General features: G+C 40.4%; 1 protein-coding gene across 1 annotated transcript in view; it reads left to right on the top strand.

Annotated features, from left to right (window-relative positions):
* Window positions 1-21,925, top strand: part of DOCK3 (dedicator of cytokinesis 3) — a 283,802-nt gene that overhangs the window by 11,831 nt on the left and 250,046 nt on the right. Inside the window, exons 2-3 of the mRNA XM_044451471.1 lie at window positions 11,566-11,649; window positions 18,366-18,406. Of these exons, the coding sequence (XP_044307406.1) occupies window positions 11,566-11,649; window positions 18,366-18,406 (125 nt within the window). The remainder of the gene's footprint in view (window positions 1-11,565; window positions 11,650-18,365; window positions 18,407-21,925) is intronic.

The following is a 21,925-nucleotide window of genomic DNA, read 5'->3' on the forward strand; positions in this document are numbered from 1 at the left end:
TGATTTTTTTTAATCAGTCTTCAAAGCAGAGAATGCAGAGCAGATGCCTGTTCCTATTATATATTCTGGAAGGAAGTCTGAGGAGTTAAGGCAGTGACACAAATAGTGGCAGATGATGAAATTCCCAACCTTATTTGCAAACTGGAAGTCAGCAAATCACTTGGTCTAGATCAGGGGTCTCAAACTCAACTTACCTGGGCGCTGCTGGAAGTAGAGTCTGGGTGAGGCTGGGCCGCATCAAGTATTCCACCACCGCGGTGGTGGTGGGCTGCTCATCCCGCGGCTCAGGTGCCGCCGGCGCTTTGAAGGCCACAGGGCCCGTGCCCCGCCCGTCCCGGCAATTGGCCCATGGGCCGTGAGTTTGAGACCCCTGGTCTAGATGGTAGCCATCCTAGAGTTCTCAAATAACTCAAACATGAAATTGGTGGCCTTCTTACCAAAATATTTGCTATGACCCTGAAATCATCCCTTGTACCAGAAGACTGGAGAATGGCCAATCTAACACTGTTTTTTTAAAGGGGGGGGGGATCCAAGGGAATCTGGGAAATTACAAGCCAGTTAGCTTAACATCTGTTCTTGGTAAACTGCTTGGAAGCATAATAATTACAGATATTATCAATCATCCCTGCTGATGAGCACTTAGGCGCTTGACTCTTGGGCGCCTTTGCACTCATCTGCTCGAGCAGCTCAGGGCTGCCAGTGTTGCATTCGTGCCTGTGCTACTGGTGGAACCGGGCGGGGGGGAGGGGGAATGAGAGGCTCCAATTGGCAAGAGGGCCACAGAACAAGGCCTCGGGGCGGCATGTTGGGTCACTATGTTTTAGATTGTCACTAAGCGTGTAGATGGGGCAATGCAGTGGACATTGTTTACTTGGACTTCCACAGACTTTTGAAAAAGCCCCTCTCCAAAGGCACCTGAGCAAACTAAGCAGTCATGGAATAAAGTCAGGGAAATCCTGTTATGGTTTACTGAGTGGCCATGTTGGGGAATTGAGTCAAGCAACTCATCTCCAAGTCCTAATTGAGTCGCTTTAGTGGCTTAACTTGGACTTGACTTGGGAGCAAAAAGTGAGTGAGGCAAATCAATTTGAGATTTCTATAGTCTTTATAACAAAGTCACTTTTTGGCACAAGGTGGGAGGGAGGAACATGGGGGTGGGGGTAGGGGGGGTTATACGGGTAGTCCCCAGGTGATGTACTTATGAATGTGTGGACTGCCATAAACACTATGAATATCTTTAAGGAAAAGCTGTCCCTAGGAAACTACATGACGCGTTTGGTGACATATCATCAATGGATGTGTAGTTTCCTAGAGATATTTGCAGATTTTTTGAAGAGATAGAGATTCCCTAGAGATATTCATGGCGAGTATACCCAAGCCAGTATGTTTTGGAGCATATGTAGTGCCTCAAGGATGAAGCAGAACCACAGCAAAACAGTTTCTGGAAGAGCAGAAGCAGAGGTGCCCAGATGACTTCTTCCTACTCCTCTGATGTTGTTTTAAAGCTTGAAATCCTGTTTTTATTCGTAACTTCTTAATCCATGAGGTAACATTAAGCCTAACATTAACTAATGATGATGATGCACCTGGTCCCAGAGGGAGGGGGGGAGAGAGAGAGAGAGAGAAGTTCTGATTATTTTCTCTGTTTTGTTTTAGGTTTGGTTTTGTTTGGAACTGTGACATTTTATTATTCTTACGGTTTATTGAAAATTAGCAGAGCAACTCAGAAATATATTTAGACAAAGAACAATCAGAAAGAATAAATAACATAAAGTAATTTAAAGTGCTCCAAATGCTTCATATTCATGATTTTGTTATAGTCTATCAAGAATGATAGTGAGCTAGCATAACTCTGTAAGATACTGACTTGAAAAAATATTCCAAACTGTTCTAAGAACTGTTTCTTTTATAAAAGTGAGAGAAGGACATATAAAGAAAAACAAGTTTAATGAGATTTGGGGTACATTTATTGAGTATTTTTAAAATACTCAATTGTATTGAGTGTTTTTAAAAAGAAAAGGATTTGAAACATCAAAAGAATAATTATGGTTTTCAAAGGGGGAAATGTCCTAAAAGAATGGTTTGACTTACATACAAATTTGACTTAAGGACATTCTCAGGAATGAAATTAATCTGTAACCCGGGGACTACCTGTATAGGGAATTTCCAGTTGCCCCAGAAGTGCTTAGTCTTCTTTCTACAGGCAGTGGGTCCCACTAATGCAGGGGTCCTCAAACTTTTTCAACAGGGGGCCAGTTGAAAGGTGCCAGTGGTGGGCATGGGCCGGTGGGGGCGCGCGCGTGCGGCGAGGCAGGGACGGGGGCAGCAGCGGGCGCACACGGAGAGCGGTTTCTCTGAGCAAGTCCAAAACAGTCTCCGTGCGAGCAAGCTGCTGCCCCACGCGTGTGCGCTCGGCAACTCCAAAACCTCTGCAGTGGGCTGGATAAATGGGCATGGAGGGCCAGATGCAGCCCGTGGGTCATAGTTTGAGGACGCATACACTAATGGATAAGAATTGGCATAGAATAGTAGAGTTGGAAGGGGTCAGAACACCATTGGGTCCAACCCCCTGCTATTGCAGGACAGTAAATTACACCATCTTTGAATGTCTTTAGTGAGATAGAGCCCACAACTTCCCTAGGTAATAGGTTCCATTGTTGTACTTCTCTGACAGTGAGGAAATTCTTCCTGTTGTCTGCTCTAAATCTGTTCTTCTTCTGTTTCTTTTTAAGTTAAGCCTATCATTCCATGTTCTACATGCTGGAATGAACAAAAAGAGATCTTGTCCTTCCTCTTTGTGACTGCCCTTCAAATACTTGTAGAGTGCTCTCATATCACCCCTCAGTTCACTTTTTTCAGGCAGAACATGCCTAGTTCACTCAATCTTTCCACACAGGATTTTACCTCCAGTCCATTAATCATCTTTGTTGCCCTCCTCTGTACCCTTTCTAGCTCTTCTGCATCTTTTTAAAACTCAGGTGCCCAGAACTAGACACAATACTCCAGGTGAGTTCTGACTAGTGCTGAGTATGGGGACTATAGTACTGTATGTGTTTTGAAAATGATACTTCTGTTAATGCAGTCCGAAATAGCATTTGCCCATTTTGCAGCTGCATCACATTATTGGCTCATATTTAGTTTGTGATCTACAACAACCCCAAGATCCTTCTCACTTGCAATATTGCCAAACCAAATATTCCCCATTTTGTAATGAAACATTTGGTTTCTTGGAAGGGGAGGACTTGGTTTTTGGTCCTATTGAGTGTCATTCTGTTGTTCTCTGCCCAGATAAAGGGAATCATGCTTGTCCATAGATATTAAAGACATTATTATTACCTATTATTACCCAACTATTATTACCTCATCCCAAAAAGAAGCAGCTATTGGGCATTATCAAAACATATGAGTGAAAGAAGCTTTCACTTCTATTGGATCTACAGTAATTAGCCGATTTAGATAAAACCTTACTGAAATGATGTAGCATCCAATATACTCATCACAGTTTTTGCAGAATTAAGCAGAACCATACATCCATTACCTCTTTTGAAATAGCTGCCAATGAAGTGATTGAACAAAACAGGTTACTCCAAGTCATTATTCCATTTTTGCCCAAGATTCTCTGTATCTTATTTATTCACTATTTATTTATTTAGACAACTTATATGCCGCCCCATCGCATGAGCCTCAGGGCGGCTTACAAACATATTTACAAACTACTAGCATATTTATAGATATTTATGAACAAGAATTGTAGGTCAGTAGAAGTATTCAGCCATAATATCTCCAATAACATAGGAGACTCTGAACCTGTAAAAGAATTAGTACTGAACCTAGATTCAGCTATAGCTTGCAATTCATATTTAGCCTCCAAAGCAGAGAATGGCAGAAAGCTATCATTGGAACCTATAAACTGATCCAAAGTAAAATTTGGACTGTCCATTCAAGTCTTCTAAACAAACATTTGCTTGCCAATTTTTAAATCTGGATTTCCTCACAGAGTCAATTTTGCATATGAAAATAGATCAAACTGTAATTGAGGTGCAAGTGTGTGCTCTGCCTCTCTTAATGCTATAACTGTAAAAAGTATTGTTTCTGTTTTAATACTCCAAGTGCAGTCCATTTGGAAGAGAATCAAAGCATGAAGTTTCCAAAACTAGCCAAAGGAAAAAGTCTAATCTGAGTGGAAAAGGACAACATTCAATACAAGAGAACAGATACGCCCAATATAAAGCAAAATCAGGAAAGTCATATCTGTTACTCAGACATTCTGTCTTTTTCAAAGATATTCATGGTCCAATGAAACCCTGTAGGAATTTATGAAACAAATGATAACATTTGGGAAATACTTACTAGGTATAAATATAGATAATTCACAACATTGCATTCATCTTAAGTTTATTTACCCAAACTCTTAAACTCAGCTTTAAAGAAGTCCATCTGTCAATGTCCTGTAAGATATCATTAATCAGTTTACTCAAATGTAATGTAATCGTTTGAGATATATTTCGAAGGATAAATATTCTCAAGTAAGTATTAAAACCCAATTAAAGTCTTAGTTGCCAGTTTACTACACTGTGGCCTATCTTATATCAACATCAGTTCAGAATTTGTTCAGTTCACAGAACAGAATATGTGAAATCATTAATTTTCTGCATCAAACCTGGGACAGTGTCATGTGCATGCATCCTGTCAAACCTCAGGCATGCTCACGGGAGATGCCTTGTGCTGGTTGTACTGATGGTTCAAATTCTGATTATGAGGATGAGATTGTTTTTGAAATGGTGCTGTCTCCAGCTGCAGTTCAAGGCCTGGGATCCAATGGGACATAGCAGTGGGAAAGATTAGACCAAGGACAAATGGAAAGGCAGATCAACCCAACCCTGGGGAGTCACGGCCTGAGGGAAGGGATGCTGACATGGGAAGATGCTGACCTTGAGGAGGTGGACCTGGTGTCTCACTGCCATCACTGGAGGGAAGCCTAATTAGGGGCACAACGAGAGGAGCAGGAGCACGCCTGTTTTCACAGTACCCCTCCTCCAGGGGCATGACACAGAAGGGCTCATAAGGAGAGCTAGGGCTCAACACTCAACTCTGTATTTGCTTAGTGACTTACAATGCTGGTGAGACTGATACCGCTCGGAGGGAGAAACCCAGATTGCGACAGTCAGATGACTGGAATTTCAAGATAAACAAAATAAGATCAGGAGCGCAAAGAATAACTTTAAATTCTAAATAATTGTGCACAAACCCATGAATATTGGCATTTGGTTGGTTAGCACATGTGAGGCTTTCAAAACACATATCAAATATAAGTGGGGACAGTTGACATTCCTGTATGGTACAGAACAGAACAAGCAAAACTAACTCAAGACAAAAAGCCATTGACTCTAGCTGTAGCTCTCAGGGTTGAATATAGAATTTTTACCCATTTCTTTAATTCTTCAAAATGTCTCATGTATCAAGAGTAAGATTCTAATATGTTTTGACAAAAGCCTTCTCTACATCCAGAGATACAATGATGTATATTTTTCCATATTTAATGCAGTCAACAACCAATCTGAGATGGCTGCAGAAGAATTTTACAATGTTACTGTCAACAATGGAAAATTAAAAATGTGAAAGACCAAAGCCAAGATCATTCACACCATTGTATTCTGTATACTGTATATGGGTGTGTGGGTCCTAGATTAAATCAAGCAGCTCTTTTCTTAGAAGCAGAAATGACAAAACTGAGACTGTTGTACTTTGGCTTCAGCATGAGAAGTCAAGACTCCCTAGAGAAGAAAATGCTAGGAAAGGATGAAGCCGGAAGAAGAAAAAAAAGACCAAATAACAGATGAATTGACTCCATAAAGGAATTCAAAGCCTGGAATTTAGAAGAGCTGAACAGGGATATCATAGGTAGGACATTTTGGAGGGCTTTAATCTAGGACCCATTTGTTTGACTTTCTGTTAGGGGGTTCTCAAAGCGGTCCTCCAGCATCATGTTTTGAATGCATCAGTTTTCTTCCTGTCAGCTTTCTTCACTGTCCAGCTTTCACACCTATATAAAATGGTACCTTGGCTCACGAACTTAATCCATTCCACAACTCTGGTCGCGACCCAAATTGGTCGTGACCCAAGTCAAATTTTCCCATAAGATTCACTGTAAATAAGGTTAATCCATTCTGTAACTATTTTTAAGTCACAAAAATGTGAAATAAAGTAACGAACAACAAAGATCGTGGCCATCTCCCCCCCCCCCCCCCGCAAGCACAACCGCAGTTGTGCCTGTGCAGGGAAGACGGGCAATCATGATCATCACCTGATGTGGAGTTCACAACCCGAGGCAAACTTTTTCTGAAATTTCTGTCTGCGACCTGATTTGGTCATGAACTGAGGCATTTGTGAGCCAAGGTACCACTGTACATGGTTATTGGGAAAACAATAGTGTACTTATTATTGGTGATCTTTCCTTCATTGCTGCTTTTCCAAGTCTCGGTTTTCTTCAAATGTCGTGGCTACAGTTTCCATTTGAGTTGATGATCGAAAATCTTTCACAATTTCTTCATTGTTGACATTAAAACTGTGTAATTCCTCTGTCACCATGACTTTTTATTAAGATTCAGCTGCAGTCCTGCTTCTGAACTTTCTTCTTTCACTTTCATCAGGAATGATATCATCTGCAGATCTTAATCTATTGACATTTGTTCCTCCAATTTGCATTCCTTCCTCTGATCCTAATCCAGTTTTCTCTATTACATGTTCTGTGTACATATTGACCAAATAGGGAGATGAAATACACGTTTGTGTGGCAGCTTTGCTTATGGGAAACCATTCTGTTTCTCCATGTTCTTTCTTAACAGAAAGCCTGACTTCTTTTTGTCAATGCAGGCTACACATCAGCATAATCAAGTGTTGAGGTACCCCTGTTTCTTTCAGAACCATCCATAGCTTCTTGTGATCCACACAATCAAAGGTCTGCTATAGTGTATAAAGCATAGACTGATGCTTCTTTGCCTGCCTGAAAAGCAAGTTCTGTTCATCATCCCACCCTCACACAGCCTTCCAACCTCTGGCAGCTGCAGAAGCATTTCTGTGCTTTCTTTTCCCTTAACCCCCCCTCCCCATTTCAGCAATTTGAAAAGCATTTTGACCTCTGGTTCCATCTTTGCCTGTTCACATCACCCAAAGTTGCCCAACACAGAAGCTGCCTCCTACGTTTGTTTTCATCTCTGTTCAGTGTCAGTTAGAGAAATGACTATTCCAGCTCACCCCACGCCTCTGGTCTCCACCGGCCCAAGAATCAGTTTGAATTCTGGCTCCATATTTAGCTGCTCCCTCTACTTCCCCAGTGCTTGATTTTAGCCAAGGTGGAATTGATTTAAATCACAATGTAAATTACTAAGACTGGATTTAAATCACGATTTTTCACATAATTTGCATGCATGTTCCTCCCTAAGTGGAGGAACTTCTTTAAAATACTCCCAAACTGGGTCTCTTTTATGGCCTGCTGCTGTTATAGGTTTTTGCCTCCAGGAAAAGAATAATACTATATTTCCCTGGAAATAATACCTAATCGGAAAATAAGCCCTAGCATGATTTTTCAGGATGCTTGTAATATAAGCCCTACCCCAAAAATAAGCCCCAGTTAAGATCGTCAGCCAAATGGATGCATTTAGTACATCTGTTGCAACATGTGATGGGCGTATTGAATTATAATATTATTGAAATTAATACTTAAAATAAGTAATATAAATTATAATTAAGTATTTGTAAATACCCAAGTGGGCACCTTTGGACAAGAGGTAAATGCCTGTGTAAACAGATGAACTTGAGACTTATTGCCAAATGACCTGTTGGAGTACAGACACAAGGCACAAATAAAGTGCACATTTGATAATGAACAGATGTGTTTCATAATTCAGGACGTCATGTCTTGTAATGGACATACTTAATGCACTCGTGTGTTGCCACTCCTGTCTTGTAAGTCTTCAGTTAACACTTGATTTAATAGTAGATTTAAAGGGAATAATATTTTGACCCCCAGACAAGATGAGTGCAAAAAGAAAGAGCTATTCTGTTGAGTACAGGAAAGGAATTGTGAAGGATTATCAGGGCAAGAGTCTTACAGCTTTCATAAAAAAAAAAAAAAGACATCACCTGAAAATAAGCCCTAATGTGTCTTTTGGAGCAAAAATTAATATAAAACCCGGTCTTATTTTCGGGGAAACATGCTATGATCAACCTCGGGCAATACACAAAAAGATCCAAAGAACTGGGGAGTATACTGCTCAAAAGTTTCACTTTCATTTTTAATGCTTACCACTTATATTTAGCTTCTTGCGCAGATCAATTCCACTCCCAACAATATTCTTCTAGTCATTGAATTTTTTGAAACTTAGCACTTAAGAGGTAAGGGTTCCATTCTGTGTATATAGATTTGCATAGGAACAATAGGATTCAGGTCTTTTTCTCACCTCTGTACGTTTATTTTTTAACATTTTTTGCTATGAAGAAGAGGCAAGAGAGCAAATTCACAGTTTTGAGAACTGTAAACCAAGCATCTGTGAGAATATCTTCTAGATAGGAAAACTGCCCAGTAATCTTACAGAAACCTGTGGAAGAGCATGACTTTGTGAATGGATTAATAGGATTCATGTACCAAAAAATTTAAACATTGCATGGATATACAGCCTTATGCTCCCTAATTAAAAACTAATCCTTATTTCATGATGAATAAGCTTTGGACTATAACATATCTTAAACAAAAACCTCTTTTTTGATAGATTTTTCCCTCAAAAGGCATTTTATTTTTAAAAAATCCAATTTAAATAAAAAAACCAAGTACTACCTATGAGATCCCTGTTCATTTTTTATTTATCTATACTTCCTTATCTAGAAAATGACATTTTGCTCATGCTGCAAGCTCCACCCCTGCCCCCCAACCCCAAACTGGTCCAGAGCAGAGTAAGTGTTTTACCTAAGCCTCCTGCCTCACTTGTTATGCCACCCCCACACACTTTGCTCTCAACCTGGTTTCTCCTCACACATCTCCACCATGGAGTGGTTCCCTAGTTTGAAAACATCTGAAAAAATGTTTCTTACGGAACTGTGATTGCAATTCTTGAAACTGAAAGAACAATCCTGACTACTAATTTAAATTAGCTTGGTAATTAAACTTTACTGGCTATAGACTTTACTTATATGGGGAGTGCTACTTTCATAGAAAAACTGAAGGGTTACTGTTGTGCATGTGTGTCCTGTTAGATTTCAGGCATGTACATGGGAGGCTACTCATCCTGGCAGGTCTGACAGTTCAGATTCCAAAGATGAGATTGTTTTTGAAATGGTTCATACCTCTGCTGTGGTTCAAAGTCCTGAGACTCCACAGGAATTAGATGTGGGGGAGATTGGTCCAAGGGCAGTCAAAGGGACCAGTCTATTCAGCTGTGGGAATAGGGAGGAGTTGTAGGCCAAAGTATGAGATATTGAAATGGGTACTTTTTCCAATGGAGAACTCCTGCCTCCTGAAGAGGTAGATCTGGTCGCTATACATCATCATCAGAGAGAGGTCTAATTCGGGGCACAACTAGAAGAGCAAAAGTGTGCCTGCTGTCACAGCACCCCTCTTCCAGGTGCAAGATGCAGAAGGGTTCATAAAGAAAGTTTCAGGTAATGAATAGCGGAAGGGTTCAACATTTAACTTTGCGTATACTCAGATACTTGAATGTAAAAATAAAATATTATTAGCAAATAAACACTGATAAGACTGATATTGCTTGGAGGGAGAAGCATGGCTCACAAAAGTTAGTAGTATAGGAATGGGTGTTTTTGCTGTTCTTTTCACCCGCTTCCAGCCAGGACAAAGGATTTCTAATTAAAACATTTAATTTTGTTAAAGCTGACCAACTGGCCTGGCTTTATAATACAAAAGAGTATTGCAAAAATCAATAACAAATGAAAAAAAAACAAGCATAGATTACTGGCCAGTAGGGAAATGCATCTTAACGATAAGAAGTTGATTCTCTTCAACAGCAACCTAGTTAGACTTAGATTGCAACAAGTTATGACAACGTATCGGCCAAAATTGCATTTAATATTTCAGTGTTAACATTAACTAATAAAATAGAACTGTGTTTAGCATAGTAAGATCTGCTATCTTATGCCTAAGGATGGCTCTGAGCCCCATGTGTGGTCAGAAGCATTCACAGAAAAAAAAAAAAAAAAGAGCTGAGACCCTCACTTTGCTTTGAAATGATTCCAGCAAGTTAAGATTTCTTTTTGCCAGCAAGGGATTTTGTTACTTTTTTAAAAAAAAATAAAAGTAGGGAGGATGAAACACTTCAACAGGAATCAAGAAAGAAGTGTGAGGATATGCTTGTGCCCATTTGCCCTGAGTTGTCTACCAGTGATTTAAAGAATCTTACTTTTAATTCTTAGTTTAGTAATAAAAACTAATAGAAAAATGCCAGTTATCAGTCTTTGTTCATTGTATTTGAAATAAAACATAACTTTAAGACTGTGCACAATGCACATTTGAAAGTGAAGCAGATATGTATTTTAACCATGATTTAACATAGTTAACAATATGCATTTTTAGTTATAAATTTCACAGAATGATCCTACAGCCAAACTATTCTTCAGGTTCCCAGCTCTGAGGCTGAAAAAGAGCTCTGATCTCAGAATTCTGGTTCCAGACTTAGTTCCCCTGTCCTTTTGCAGGTTGTGTGCAAAGAACCGTGTTGACTACTTCTCTGAGCTCGTAAGAGCAAACTTAGAGAAGGGATGGGAAGGGCATATGCAGGGAAAGGAGTAGACTGGCTTCTGCTTACTTCACTCTCCATCTTAAGCCCTACAGCCAAAATCCAACTGATTTGCTCAGTGGGAGGAACACAGGGGTAAAGATTGCCATTGTGCTTTTCTCACCTTACACAGGATGCCTGTTATTCTCAGCGTTTGAAGGTGAAAATAGTCTCTGTATTCCACTTACTTTGCATAGGATGCCTGTAAGTTCAGAAGCTTATGGATCACTGGATTTTGTCCCCCAGTGCCTTATTTCTCAAACTTTGGTATCATTAACATGTAACACTTTCAGTCTTCTATCAGGGTAATTGTGTAATTTCTAGCATGAAAAGCAGAATGTTAAATTACACTCAGTATTGTTCAGACATAAATACATTTGTACCTTTTTATTTTTGGAAACATGAAGTTTTTGTAATGTGTAATTTTCAAAAAGGATTTTAAAAACATATAATGTCAAGTTGTACACAACTCCAAATACTCTTTTTTAAATAGATATTTGATGATAATATTATTGATGATTATTCTTCAGACTTTGTTTTAGTTGCATGCCTATTTGGATTGGGTACTGATTCTTTTGGAATTTTTTTGGTCTTAAATTAGTGATGCCAACTAAAATTAATATTATGCAGGAGATTGTAATAGATGTGGTATATTATGCAAAGCTCATATCTTGACATGCAGCAATTTAGCTGTTACATTTATGAAATGAGTAGATTTGTGAAATAATATACTCTTTCAAAGAATTCAGTCTCTGACTCTTTAATGTATTATTTCTCCTAGTTATATGCAGCTTCCGAGGACCTGTGCAACAAGGATTGGTTCTAGAACTAGGAGAAACTGTCCAGATCCTAGAAAAATGTGAAGGTGAGTAAGATGTATTCAAACGATGTCTGCCTTACTTCCAAAGGTCTCGTCTAAGGGATAATTTCCTTCTTCCTCAAAATAATACGCACTTTGCCTGGGAGCCCCATTTTCTGCATCACAGAAGAGCTATCACCCAGAAATTGAGACTCTGCTGTTTGGTTCCCGGGGGGGTGGGGGGGACTAAAGGAGGGAGGGGGGGTCTCATCATTCAGCCTCTGTGTCACTCTGCTTCTCCAGTTCAGCATCCTTGACTTCAGGGAATAAATTTTGTTTTTCAGAATCAGGAGCTCATTCTATCAAGTGTACACACAACTTCTGTCCACTTGGCAGATAGCAATATATGTAGCACCCAGTGCAATACACTGGATAGCACCTACACCCCTGCTGGCCTTCTGCCTTTGTAACAGGGTTTAATTGGTATTGTTGGGTTTGCTTAGTTGGAAAAGCTAGGGTTTTTTAAAGTCTTTTTCCTTTTTGTACTGGAACAGGGCAATGGATTTACTTTTTGTTATTACTTACATTGTATACCTACTGACGAGAAGGGAGAGCAGAGTTCTATGCCCTGGCCTCCTCACTCGTTTGCTGAACTTGCTTGGTTGCTTAATTTGTACGTGGGCTGACACTTTGCAGTAGGGTTGAGAGGCTTTGTCACTTGGGCTCCTGAGGCTAAGAGGGCTGGTTTCGTCACAAGCCTACCTCCTCCTATAGTTCTAGGTATGCTATAGCTGCTCCAACCAGTTTGATTGGAGGGCCTCATTTGCAAAGTAAGGGAAGCTGTCCTGATCTGCCCTAGCTTCTAGTATGCTAATTGTTAGTTGTCCCTCCTGTGAATGGAAATGCTCTATTCAAGGGAAAAGATCAGAATGCATGGGACATTGGAGGGGAAAACAGGAAACAAGTTCCTGTAGATCAAGTAGATGATTTGTGAAGGGCTGTTTGCAAGGCTGAGCCCTTGTATGTAATCTAAATCTAGGTGATAACTTACTCTATATCTGAACTTTAATGTATGAGCTGCTATATAGACCTAGAAACCTGAGCCTATACACTGGACCCAAACTGAAGTTAGCCTTCACTTCATGTTTATAACCTGCCAGCTAGGCCTGCACAGCAGCTCTAGAAAGTACAGAGCTATGCATTACTTCCTCACCCCACAGTTTCTAAGCTGGGACTAGTTTAAATGAGAACTCCCTGCCTGAGCAGCCCTGCAGGAGCTGTAGGTTCCTGCTGGGTTCTCCCTCTGGAATTTAGCTCACAAGTGTAAGTTTACACAGGGTTACTCTTCTGGAAATTTTGCCTTCTTGCTGTGGGCTTGTCTTGGTCTCAGCTAATAATCTAGAAGTTTGGGATAATTACTTAGAATAATTAATATAGCTATATAAGGAGATCAGTAAATTACCTTCTCCTTGCACTGTTGCTTAACTCACTTGGACATTGACACTTTGTCACAGGACTCCTCACTCTTGGAGAGCTCTTTTTTGCCTCTTGCCAGGCAGCTTGGTAACAGTTTGGCTTGCTCCTGTGGTAGGTCATGACATCCAAATTCTGATGATGTGACAAACCACTGTGGGGGAAAACAAACCTAGAACAGGGCATGGCTAGTCTGGATGAGGAATTAAAGCAACCCAGACAAAATCATACCAGCTTCACACAACAAACCACAGTGATTTACATGTCCCACAGCCGTAGTTGTAAGTCTTGCTTAAGTATATTCTTCTCCTTAGTGCACAAGAATTGTAATGATCTGATACTGTAGGCAGTAATACATAATCGTTATTACATAGTTCTTAGAAAACATTTTTGGGGGAGTAAATATATATATATGCTTCTTCTGAAACTTTTCATTTGTCTTTCTGAAAGTAACATTCTATAATTTCATTAATTTTTTCCATTTTTTTAAGGGAAAAACCCTTTTTAATCCCATTTTTTCCAGGCCTTCACATTTCTACATATGGCCATGTGAAAATAAGAAGGGCAAGATAAGAGAAGGCTGGTTGGGCTTCTGCTTTTTGGCTAAAGATTGATCCAAAAAGTGTGTGGATCAAGACATCAAAGGATGCCTTGTGCTTGTTGGCCAGTTTGAATCAGGAGAATCTGCTTTGGCCTTCAGTGTGTTCTGTTACATTCTTCCAGTACTGCTTGCATAGAAAGAAAAAGAAAGAAAGAAAGAAAGAAAGAAAGAAAGAAAGAAAGAAAGAGAGAAGTAAAGAAAACTATGAAAACCTCCATAATTTTTTGTTTTCTACCAGGCAGAGAGAATCCAACCCTGTTGTATCCTGCAGGAGATGTTTACCCCTCCCCCAAGAGGGTGCACTCCACAGTTAGAAAACCTATATTCTAATGAATTATTTGGGAACCATGATTATTCAAATGCTTAGTAAAACCTAAGCTGACCCACTTTCTCTAAGAATGGCTGGAGCATTATTGGTAGTAATCCAGTCAAAATGGGGCCAGCCAGAAAGGGGGTCAGCATGTTTATTAACCATCTGTTTAGAAATATTTGAACCCTGGCATAATTATTTTGTGGTAACAATGTCTGGTAAAGATTTTGTACATACAGATAGATCAGTTCATGAGTTTCAGTATTTTATATATTAATATGGATTATCCTTATCAGGGACAAATTTTCATACATTATGGAAATATTCTAAAGATGTATGTTTGTAATAACCAACATAGTGATATTTACAATCAAATTTATGTGTCTCTACACAGAAGTAAATCAGATTGTATTCATTAGTACTTAAGTGTATAAAATTGCTGTCTAAAGCAAATAGCTTAGCATTCTTTAACCCAACTCTCATGGCCCCTTTGCATTCTTTCTCAATGTGCAAACCAGACTCTTCTGAAGCAGGCTTATATGCTTTGCAGGGCTTCTTCTTCCAGAGCTGGCTACTGCACAGACAGTGCCTTCAAAGATGCCTATATTTTATATAGGTGTTCTTAAGTTACCTAGTTGATGTTGTGCTATTTTGTTAGTAAATTGTCTGCCATTATAGAAAAGCATAAGTATGTAATGACTAATTTTATATCTAAAGGAAAGTAATCTAGGCTAGATATCACAGCATGTAGTAATACAGGGCCCAGAAATTCTAGCCCTGGAACTTTAAAGTCTTCGGAAAAACATTTTCTTCAATTTTTCAAACATGCCCCTTTAACTGTGATGGTTAGAAATAGACTCTGAGGTGATAGTGGGAGGTGCTTTGAGAGGAATGGTTGCACTCTGTTCCTACTGAAGTATTTAAAAGCAGCTTCTAAAGTGAATACACCACACAATGATTCAGAACTTTCATTTGCATATGAATCAGCATATCCCTTCTTGGAAAGGAATGACAAGAAGAAGCCAGCTCAATTGAGTTTTTGCTTACTTGTGCAGCAAGTAAGTTCCTGAAGTGTGCTATGTTTACCACATTTCCACAGTTGCAATCAGCACACAAAGAGCAGCACAATAATTACACATGAATAACAGCCTTGCTGAGGCACTTATATGCAGTAAATAAATAGTCCTTGCAAGCAGATTTGCTTTGTGAAGTGGAGGAAAGAGCATGCTACAAATCTGTTTTAAGCAAATCCACTTTTTCTTTATTTCATTCAACATTATTTTTAGGCTGCCTTTAAAGATAGAACCTTCTAAAGGTGGTTTACAAAATTAAAAAACAAAGCAAAAATATAGAAATATAAATGAGCAATAAATAAATTTGTTACTGTTACATGCCATCAAATCGTCTCCAAATTACTATGACCCTATGAATGAGTGCATTTCTGAAACTCCTGTTGGTGACAACCCTGCTCAGCTCTTCTAAACAATAAATAAAATGATATTACCACGAAAACTTTCAGCTAATAAAGTATATAAAGGTCAAAGAGAATAAATGGGCCTTTAGAACCTTCTTGAAGACCTTCACAGATGGAGTCTGATGGAAGCTGATTCCAGAGGCTCTTGACCACCACAGAAAAACTCCTCTCTCTATGGTGGTAGGCATGTGAGAAGGCCCCCAGATTACCTCAGAGGATGGGCAAGATGGTATGGAAGAACATAGTCCTTCCATAGTCCTTCAAGTGACTTGGGCCCAGACCAGTGTACGCTTTAGTTTAAAAGTTAAAATCAGGACTTTACAGTGAACTTAGAAATGTGGAACCTGTGCAGGTGATGCAGTATGGGCATCATAGAAGCATTCTGCCCAGTTTCAAACAATATCCAGGTGGTTGCATTCTGAACCAATTGAACCTCTTTAAAGGCAGCCTCACATAGAGTAGCCTGTATACCTTCAGAGTACAAATGACTGAAGCAAGGCCCCTCCCTCTCTAGCCAGAGTCACAGCTGGCAAAGAGTGCTCCTGTTCATTGCCACCATCAGAGCTTCCTCAGTTAGCTCCAGGTCCAAGAGCACACACAGGCTATGTACTGAAGAATGTACCTTCATCTAAGGGCAGATGTATTTCTTTGTTTGGATTGGTTGGCTTCCCTACCTACAATTTTTTCAACTTGCCTGAATTAAGTTGTAGTCTGCTTGCTTTCATCCATCCCAAAAGTGCTTCCAGACATTGGTTCAGGCATTTCTCAGCCTTTCTAGCCTCAGATTGAAAAGAGAGGTAGAACTTTAATGTCATTTAAATAGTGATGGAAGTTTAGCCTAAATCTCTGACTAATTTCCTTCAGTAGTTTCATGTAGAAGTTAAAAAAAGAAGATAAACTAAAACATTGTGGCTGTCCCACAGGTCAGAGTCTCTGTGTATCACACATATGGACTCTGTGCCTGCATGTGGCCTATTGTTGGAAAGATAGATTCCATAGCTAGGCATTTTGATGCGAGCCCTTCACCTTCCCTGAGTGGTATATAAAGGCGCAGCTCCCGCTCCTCTCTCCAGTTCATTTTCTACCACTGCCTTGGGTGCCTCCGATTTGTTGTACCCTAGCTTTCCTCATGACTCAGATTTCCCTTTTACCTTACCTAACCTCACTAAATTCAACCTTCTCTTCTAATCCCATGTTTAGGACTAAAACCTTAATCTATCCTATATATATTAAGGAAACGTGTGTATGTATGTATGTATGTATATACCTGCCTATTGATCTTACCTGAGGTTTCTGACTTACTGTCAACGGTCTTTCTTCAACGCTTCCTTCCCCTCCCCTCCCCTCCCCTCCCCCCAATCTTTTTCTAATCCCCTCAATAGCATTCACAGCAGTGTTTTGAAAGTGTGTGTGCTACAGGACCACAATGTCCTCTACAGATGGGCATTCACTCTGTCTTTTCTGCTTGGGAAAAGATCACAGGGTAGACTCCTGCCCACATTGCCAAGCTTTCAACAAGCAGGAAAGGAAGAACTGGACTGGACACCTGGCAACACAAAATGTTCTATAGGCTCCTGATAGAGTTGCCCCCAGCCTGTTCACCTTAAGGGCAGTTCCAAGCTTTTGCCCCTCCCATTTCTCATGAGGATAAATGATCTAGAATGATACCGTACTTGATGGTGCTGGAAAATACTGAGAGGTCCGGGAGAACCAACAGGACTGTATGCACCATATCCATTCCCCATGTAATAGATTTACGAGAATGATGAAGACTGCTTCTGTGCCACTTCCAGACCATGACCCCTGATTAGAATAGATCCAAATACAGTGGTATTTCTGCTCATGAACGCTTCAGTTCACGATCAAATTGGGTCGCGTACAAAAATTTCATAAAAATTTTGACTCAGGTCGCAAAATCCACATTAGCATACCTAGATGGCTGCAAACGTGCTGGGGGCAGGGGGGAGATGGCTGAGATCACGCCCGTCTTTCCTGCACAGGCGTGCCCATGGTTGTGCCCATTTCCCCCCCCAGCGTGCCCGTGATCATGCCCATCTCCCCGCCCCCGTGCGCTGGGATGACGGGTGCGTGCAAGGATGATCGGCATGATCGCGTTTGTGCTGGGGGGGGTGGCTGTGCTCACGCTCGAGGTGGGGGGGGGGCGATGACCGCAATCTTTGTTGACCTTTGTCACTTTGCTTCACATTTTTCTGATTTAAAAATAATAGTTACAGAACAGAGTAACCTTATTTACATTGAACCTTATGGGGAAATTTGACTTGGCTCATGACCAATTTGGGTCACAGCCAGAGTCCTGGAACAGATTAAGTTCATGAGCCAAGGTACCACTGTAATCAGCATTACCCAGCATCATAAGTGTCATCACTACCTGAACTTAAGAAACCACTACACACTACAGCACCTTGCCTAAAAATGATAAAGCATTTCAGTCCATTGTGAAGTAGAATGTGCCCCTCTTCCCATAAATCATCTTCAGAGGACCAGGGTCCAAGCTAATTTTCATGAAGCAGATGTAACTATTTGGTTGGAGAGGAAGAACTGCAATATGCTGAACCTCCCAGGCATAGGATTTTAGTGTGCTGGTGAAACAATAGGCAAGAAGGTTAATCTGCAAGTTCATTCATGAAGAAGGGAAGGGATTTGACCCAGCTGCTTAATATGGCAGGTTGAAGCCCTCTTACTTATAAATTTATCTATTTGTAGTTAACCAGACATCTAAAAATCATTAGATACCCATTTTCTTCCCATGAAAAAGACCTTAGAAGTGCTAAGTATAGATTCTGGAGATACACTTTTCTCTCAGTAAACAAATTGGATTACAAAGTTCGTTATTTTTAATATTTGTATTAAGTTCATGAAGAATACACATCTTTTTCATGTGATTTCATTGTGTTGCATTGCAGGATGGTACAGAGGAATTTCAATAAAGAAACCCAATGTAAAGGTGAGTCTTGATTATTTTCTTACTAAAAAAATATTGAGATTGATGTAGCTTTGCAAATAAATGTGCAATACTTAATTCACAAACAACATTTTTCTACCCTGCCTGCCCACATATAACCTCTGTCACCTCAATTTAAAAAAGAAAAAAAAACATGGAGAAGGCAAGCCAAGGGAAAAATAGTTGTTGCCTTTTTCTTCCAGGTATGATTCTTGTTAGCTACTTGCCTAGTGATGAGATGGCTTTCTGTTATATTAACAATTCTAGTAGAATATTTGTCCATTTTGTAGTGGTTCCCCATACTTCTGTAGTTAATTTTTCTTAAGAGGTTTGTTCTATTTCAGTGGAAGCAAGAACATTTAATCATGTGAGCTGCAGTAATTGCTGCATGTGCAATGTGTACATGTTCTGCTTTCTAGGATTTCTTAAATTTATATATTAAACTTATGCACAGATCAATAGCCAAAGCTCTCTTTGATGTAATACAGACTTGAAATATAGAAAATGTTACTCCAGTATTTAACCATACTCCAATTACCTAGGTAACGAGCATATATATTTTTTAATTTTGGTAATTTTTTACCCTGTGCAATACCCAGTGGGTCTCAGGACGGCTTACAGTTCAACTCCCATAAATACATAGATACTCAAATAATGCAATATAAATGATCCACAAACTGAGCATAAAAGCATAGTTAAAATTAAACATTAAAAGTACGGAAGAATAAAAAGGTCTAGACCTGACACCAAAAAGCATATAATATTGGTGCCAGATGGACCTCTCTGGGAAGTACATTCCATAGGCAGGGCACCACTGCAGAGAAGGCTCTCCTCCGAGTATGTTCTCTCCTAACCTCCTTCAAGGAGGGTTCCCGGAGCAGGGCTTCTGCTACAGATCTCAAGGGGTGGGTGGGCATATAGGGAAAAGGCGTTCCTTTAGGTATCCTGGTCCCAAGCTGTTTAGGGATTTGTAGGTCGATACCAGCACAGATACCAGTCAATAGTGTTAGGTCAATACCAATGGGTCAATACCAGACAATACAGCTTAGGGCTTTATAGGTCATTTGGGCCTGGACTTCAATTGAAAGCTAGTGAAGTTGATAGAGGACCTGCGTTTTATGAGAATAGTGACCGGCCCCCGACAGCAATCTGGCAGCTCTTTTCTGAACCAAATGAAGTATCTGGACCATCTTTAAGAGCAGCCCCATGCAGAGTGTGTTAACTGGGAAGTTACCAGTGCGTGTGTCACCATTTCTAGGCAGTGCTCATCCAGGTAAGGACACAGCTGATGGATAAGCTGTAGCTGAAGGAAAGTGCTCCTCACTACAGCCGCCACCTGGGCCTCCAGGGACAGCTCCGAGTCAAGGAACACTCCCAAGCTGCAGACCCTGGCCTTTAGAGAGACTGCAACCCCATCCCGGGCCAAAATCACTTACCTGAAAGCCTGAACTACCTACCAAGAGGACCTCCATTTTATCTGGATTGAGTTTCAGTTTATTGATCCTCATCCAGCCCATTACCTCGGCCAGGCACCGGTTCAGTACAGTCACTGCCACACCCGGATTAGTTGTAGAAGAGAGGTAGGGCTGGGTGTCATCAGTATACTGGTGACTCCTCAGCCCAAACCTCCTGATGACCTCTCCCAACAGTTTCATGTACATGTTGAATAGCAAGGGGGACAAAATGGAACCCTGTGGTACTCCATGACAAAGTTGTCATGGTACAGAACCATAGTCCCCCAGCATCACCTTCTGGAATCGGCCAGCCAAATAGGAGCAGAACCACTGCCAAGCAGTGCCTCCTACTCCCAAAGACACCAGTCTATCCAGAAGGATACCATGGTCGATGGTACTGAAAGCCGTTGATAGGTCCATGAGAACCAGCAGGGACACACTCCCCCTGACCCTCTCCCTGCACAGGTCATCATACAGGGCGACCAAGGCAGATTCAGTACCATAACCGGGTCTGAAACCAGATTGAAATTGGTCCAGATAATCAGTTTTATCCAAGAGTGCTTGGAGTTGTCCCGCCACCACCCACTCTAACACTTTGCCCAAGAACGGAATGTTGGCCATCGGTCTATAATTGGTGGCCACATCTGGGTCCAAGGACGTCTTCTTCAGGACGGGCCTGATTACTGCCTCCTTCAGAGGGGCAGGGACTCAACTCTCCCTCAGAGAAGCGTTAATGATCTTCTGGACCCAGGAACCAATTCTGTGTTTGGCTTTGGTAAGTAGCCAGGAAGGGCAAGGGTCAAGCAAGCAGCTGGTAGGGCGTACCAGTCCCAGTACCTTGTCCACATCATCAGGCCGCATCAACTGGAACTCATCCAACAATGATGGACCAGATGGGGCTCTGCACACTTCCCATAATGGAACTTTATCAACTGGAATCCAGCTCATGACGAATCTGAGTGATTTTCTCCTTAAAATGCTGGGCGAAATCATCACAACGGGCTCTCAATGGTGCCACTAGATCTTTTTTAGGGCCAGGATGTATCAGGCCATGAACCACTCAAAAGAGCTCCTCTGGACGACATTGTGAGGAGGCAATGGAAGTGGAGAAGAATTTCTGCTTCGCTGCCCCCACCACCACAGCATTGGCTCGATAATGAGCATGTAAGCGTGTTTGGTCAGATTCATCCCGTGATTTCCTCCACCTGCATAGTGACACAAAACTGTTTAAGTAGGGTTAAACGGGCTAACACAACTCTTTGCCTCTCTCTTTTTTCCATTAAAAATGCAGTTAATAGAATCTGTTATTTGGAAAAAATATTGTCAAAGCAATATAGACTGCTGAATAATAACTATATGGAAACCAGACAATCCAAACAGCCCAGAATACATTTAAATTCCACTATTTCATAAGATATTTTGAGAGAAGTTTTGTTCTGAATGTAAATTAAAATTTTATTCACATTGATAATAGCATGCTTATATGTAATATTTCGAATTGTGAGCAAGGTAAGTAGAATAAGGAGAATTTCATAGTGCTATTTGTTACTGGGTTGCTGTTTTGTTGCTGCAATGTGCAACAATTAGAGAGTTTTCATATCAGTCATTTTATTTGTCTGATTTATTCATTTCTACAAGGAAATCACTTTGCAGATGGCTAGCAAGAAGCAACATTTAAAATAAAAACTAAATATAGAACAAACTTTTTGAAAACAAAACAATACAAATAAAAGTAGAACCCAAGACAACAGACAAACTTACACATCAAAATCCTTCATGGATAAAAACACCTTTGCCTGATAGAGGAAGAATATCAAATAATTTGAAAATTATCTCTGTTTCATGATGGCAAGATGCCTCGTCTGGCCCAAAAAGCAGGGTATAAATGGAATGAAATAATATGTATTTGCAATTTATTTTAATGTATTTATATGTTAGCTTTCATGTCCATTCCCTCAGAAAACAGCAAACGTAGAAGAAAGAGACATTAAACATATCAGATCTGTGCACATTACTAGGAGACAGTCCTTTAAGATTTTATATAGCTAAATGGTATCGTAACTTTTCC

The sequence above is a fragment of the Varanus komodoensis genome, unplaced genomic scaffold, assembly GCF_004798865.1.
Source record: "Varanus komodoensis strain SLA01 unplaced genomic scaffold, ASM479886v1 scaffold6_2, whole genome shotgun sequence".
In the NCBI taxonomy this organism is placed as follows: Eukaryota; Metazoa; Chordata; class Lepidosauria; order Squamata; family Varanidae; genus Varanus; species Varanus komodoensis.